A 4,477-nucleotide genomic window follows, 5' to 3' on the forward strand; every position below is an offset into this window, starting at 1 on the left:
GAAGATAAAATTAAATCCCAAATATTACATAATAATACGACTAATGACAAAATTAATACATATTAAAACGTAAATAAACTACTAAAACTATTATCACTTATTATTAGACTTAATACTTAAGGTTCGAACTATCCCGTTTTGACGATTATAATTGGCTCCTTTTGTCCCGTACTATTAAAGCCTTTCGAAGTTCGAAGTACTCCTTTTGTACATGATCCAATTTGGAAAGATCCATCATCATGATGCGAAATTCATCGTCTGCGACCTCCTTGGCTATTTTAGCCGCATGCTCAGCTTGTTTTTGTGCAAACTCGGCCTTTTTTTGTTCCATCTTGAATCTTGATTGTTCCCGGTAATGAGAATTGAAATTTTCTTGCTGTGTAATAATTATTCCCATCAATTCCTCTTGGCGTTGGATTTCTCTCGCCCGGTTTTCTTCAGTCGTTTAGCTGCTTTTTTTCCCATCTGACGAAGGTATGTATTCTCTATGTCTCCTTTATCTGTGTCGTTACCGGACTCGACTTGAGTGCCATCTTCCTCGGTATTCACGCTACTATCCAAATCGTGCGTCGTATCAAAAACAAAAGTCGATCGACGATTATATTTTATATTTTCTATGACAATTGGGTAGCACTCTTCGTGCCTAAATTTTCTTCCATGATTGCATTCCTTAAACCGTTTGTTTACTTCTTCGAGCTGTTAATGTTTTTAAAAACAATTAGGTTCATGGGCATCTCAATATTAGAAAATAATTGTTTCAAAACAGAGAGAATACTCACGGTCATTTCCGGACCCCATCCCGTATGATATTCACCTTCCACTTCCGCCTGTTTTGCCGAAAACAACGCCACTTCTTTACTTATTCCCTGAAATCGTTTTTGCCAGGAACTCCAAGACCGCTCTGGTTTATCCGGTAAATGAGCTTCAATATCATCCTTGATACGAGTCCACAACGCAATCTCTGATTGATCGGCTCCAACGCCGGGATCTTGAGATATTGATAAATGAATTTTACACATCGTGACATCTTCGATTGTCGTAAAATTTGGACCTCTTGCTATTCGTGGTGTTGACATTAAAAACGATTCGATGAAAATTTTCAAAATGATTTGAAATATGGAAAACTATTTTTTCTTCCTGATACTATTTTTTTCTTGCCGAATACAAACGAATGATATGAAAATGTGAAAGGAATTCATCTGGTATATATAGGTATAAAATAAACCCGTTATTAACATTCAATTTCAAACGTTCGAAAGATATAAATATCTTACCAACGGTCAAAAATCTGCTACGCAATCTCCAACGCCAACGTTCGAAAAATTTATCATTCTAACGTTCGAAAATTTTCATTTCATGTTTCATAATTTTGCTGAGGCGTAAAAAAAAGTCCGTTTGAGAGGGGCGGAATTTTGGTGTCCGCCCCAGAGAGGCGGAATTTTGGTGTCCGCCCCAGAAGGCGGAATTTTGGTGTCCGCCTGGCAACGCGCGGAATTCTTCTGTCCGTCTCATCAGGCGTAAATTTATGTTACGCCCGCAACAAACGTAAATTTAAATTCCGCCCCACCAACATACGTAAATTTGGTTTACGCCCGTTAACAAGCGTACTTTAAATTTACGCCCAGCATCAAGCGTACTTTAAATTTACGCCCGACTATATTAGAATTTGGGATTTGGTCGCGACCATATTTGGTCTGGAATTTGATCTTTGGTCCAAATTTAATCTTTATTCCGTCCCACTGTGTTAGGATCTCATCCCATAAATTTGGTTATACTCGCCCACTGTGAATGCTCTAACCCCAATAAGGAATAGCATATGGAATTGACTTTAGAAAAGAAATGCCATCCTTTGTCTTTATATCTGGGTCCCCTACTATCACGTGAAACTTGTATAATAATTGAGAATAATTAGCAATTTCGAGCCACGAAATTCAGAGTTTTATCCTAAAAAGAAAAAGAATCACGAATTTTCGTAGAGTTTCCGTCGCAGAGCGTCTGTCCGGCCAAAAACAACCATGTGCTCAGATCCGCTACGGCAACTGGATGGATACAACAACCAGACCAGCTCCATTTCACATCCGAGGTGTGAATAGGTAAACACGTGATGTCAAGGGACATGTACTACGTGTTTTTGAGTACTTGCAGAAGACGCCACTTTTTTCTTTCCGCTTGTCAACCACCGTGCCTAATAATATCCTCAACCATCCACAATGATTTTTTTATTTTTCTATCAAAATTGACTCGAGAGGACGTTCACATGCAACTGAGAGCTAAGCTTTTGCCAAAAGTAATCAGACATCATACTCATTGCTTAGTAAACAAGCTTTCTCCGATTCCAAATGAATACCCAACTGGAGTGCTGGGACAATAATAAATAATCATTAAAACAAAAATGCAATGCATGTGATCTACACCCTAATTCGCCGCCGGCACATATACAAAAAAACACATTTACTCATTTACCAGCTTAATTGAACACTTTACATTGCTTCCTAACCGGTGTTAATGCTTCATTGCTTTGAGTGTGAATAGTTACAGTTTTAATTACAACCGACATTGACCTGATTAGCAAACACAATAATCTCTTTATTGATTTCTTAATCACTTTGTTATAAAACTACTTATTAAATAATCATTTCCTTCCTCCTTTCCTACTTCCACTTGCTCACACTCCAAATCTGAGATTCTCCCACACTCTCACAAGTCACAAACACAAAAACACTACAGTTCTTCTACTTCTTCTGCTGCTCCTTCCTTCCACTACTCTATCCACAAAGAAATCTAGTCCGATTTGCAGAGATATCAGAAGAAGAAGAAAAATGGGTTCAGTTTCTCTGAAAGTAGGAGAAGGTACAGCAAGATTTAAGAAATCAACACTATGTTCATCAGCTTTAAATCTTATCATGCTCTTCTCAGTTCTAACTACAAATCTGTTTGCTCTCTATGCATTTAAATACTCAGGATCAAAACCCCATCATCCAAATCACTCACACAAAAACATGTCTTTGATTTCAGAACATGTTAGTCTAATCCTAAGAGAAATCAATTTCTCTCAGAAGAAATTAGCTAAAATGGAGAAGGAATTACTGGGTTATGATACAATTGATATCACAAAAACAAATTTAGCTAGTGAGTTGAAAATCTTCTTACAGCATCAACCGTTACCATTAGGTAAAGATTCAAGAAGTGGTCTTACAGAGATGGTTTCATCAGTTGGTCATACTTGTTTGAAATCTAGAGATTTGTTGTCTGATTATATGAATTACAAAGTTGATGATGTTTGTCCTGATGATTGGAGTTTAGGACAGAAATTGATTCTCAGAGGTTGTGAGCCATTGCCAAGAAGAAGATGTTTTACTAAATCTGTTCATAAAGTGGGGATTTCTTCATTTCCATCTTCTCTGTGGAAACAAGTAAGTGATAAAATAGTTACTTGGAGTGGGCTTCTTTGTAGGAATTTCAAGTGTTTAAATAGTAAGAAAATTGGTGGTAATTGTAATGGTTGTTTTGATTTGGTTAATGGAACTGAAAGGAATAGATTTGTTAGAGTTAGAGGGAAGAATGATTTCCTTATTGATGATGTTTTAGGTCTTGTTGGTAATGGTGGGATTAGATTGGGGTTTGATATTGGAGGTGGTTCTGGTACTTTTGCAGCTAGAATGGCTGAAAAAGAAGTTACAGTCATCACTTCAACTTTGAATGTTGATGCACCTTTTAATGATTTCATTGCTGCTAGAGGATTGTTTCCATTGTATTCAAGTTTAGATCAGAGATTTCCGTTTTATGATAATGTGTTTGATTTGATTCATGCTGCGAATGGGTTCGGCGACGGAGGTAAAGTCGAGAAATTAGAGTTCTTGATGTTCGATTTAGATCGGATTTTAAGACCTGGTGGTTTGTTTTGGTTGGATAATTTCTATTGCGTCGACGAAGAACGGAAGATCAATTTGACGAAATTGATTGAGAAATTTGGTTACAAGAAGCTGAAATGGGTCATTGGCGAAAGATCTGATGGTTCTGTGAGATCTCAAGTTTATTTATCAGCAATTTTACAGAAACCAGTTAGAGTATGATGAGTAGTTCAATATCAGTGGCAAATTCACTAAAGGTATTTGTTATGTTTTTCATTTCAATATTATTGTTTTCCGGCACCAAATTTCTGTGAATTCATTGTCTTAATCTTATGAAATCAATAAGTTTTTTTTACCTGAAATCCCACAATGTGTTAGAAATGGTTAAATCTTTGTAATCTAGGTCTGGTAGATTGTAATGTGATTCAATTTTGTTGATCATCTTGAGACTTGAATCAAGATAACTGTTTTTAGGATACTGAAATGTGCATAAAAAACTTGCCAGTTTTTCTACTCTGGGTGTTTGGTCCATTTAGTGACATTTATGAGGAGGCATAAATGCAGTTTGAAATTGGTAACGTGAACCCTAAACAGCACACAGAGTTCCCATAAAACACAGGGGAAAT

At 36.7% G+C, this 4,477-nt stretch overlaps 1 protein-coding gene across 1 annotated transcript; it reads left to right on the forward strand.

Moving 5' to 3' along the window:
- The first annotated feature begins 2,634 nt into the window (after positions 1-2,634).
- Positions 2,635-4,213, forward strand: LOC113289893. Its single transcript, XM_026539326.1, has one exon. It carries the CDS (start codon positions 2,820-2,822, stop codon positions 4,071-4,073), a length of 1,254 nt encoding a protein of 417 aa, XP_026395111.1. The 5' UTR covers positions 2,635-2,819; the 3' UTR covers positions 4,074-4,213.
- The last annotated feature ends 264 nt before the right edge of the window (positions 4,214-4,477 follow it).

Source organism: Papaver somniferum, chromosome 1 (genome assembly GCF_003573695.1).
Source record: "Papaver somniferum cultivar HN1 chromosome 1, ASM357369v1, whole genome shotgun sequence".
NCBI lineage: Eukaryota > Viridiplantae > Streptophyta > Magnoliopsida > Ranunculales > Papaveraceae > Papaver > Papaver somniferum.

Excerpts from the sequence above, each read along its gene's own strand:
- LOC113289893 (XM_026539326.1), top strand. The coding sequence starts at position 2,820 with ATGGGTTCAGTTTCTCTGAAAGTAGGAGAAGGTACAGCAAGATTTAAG.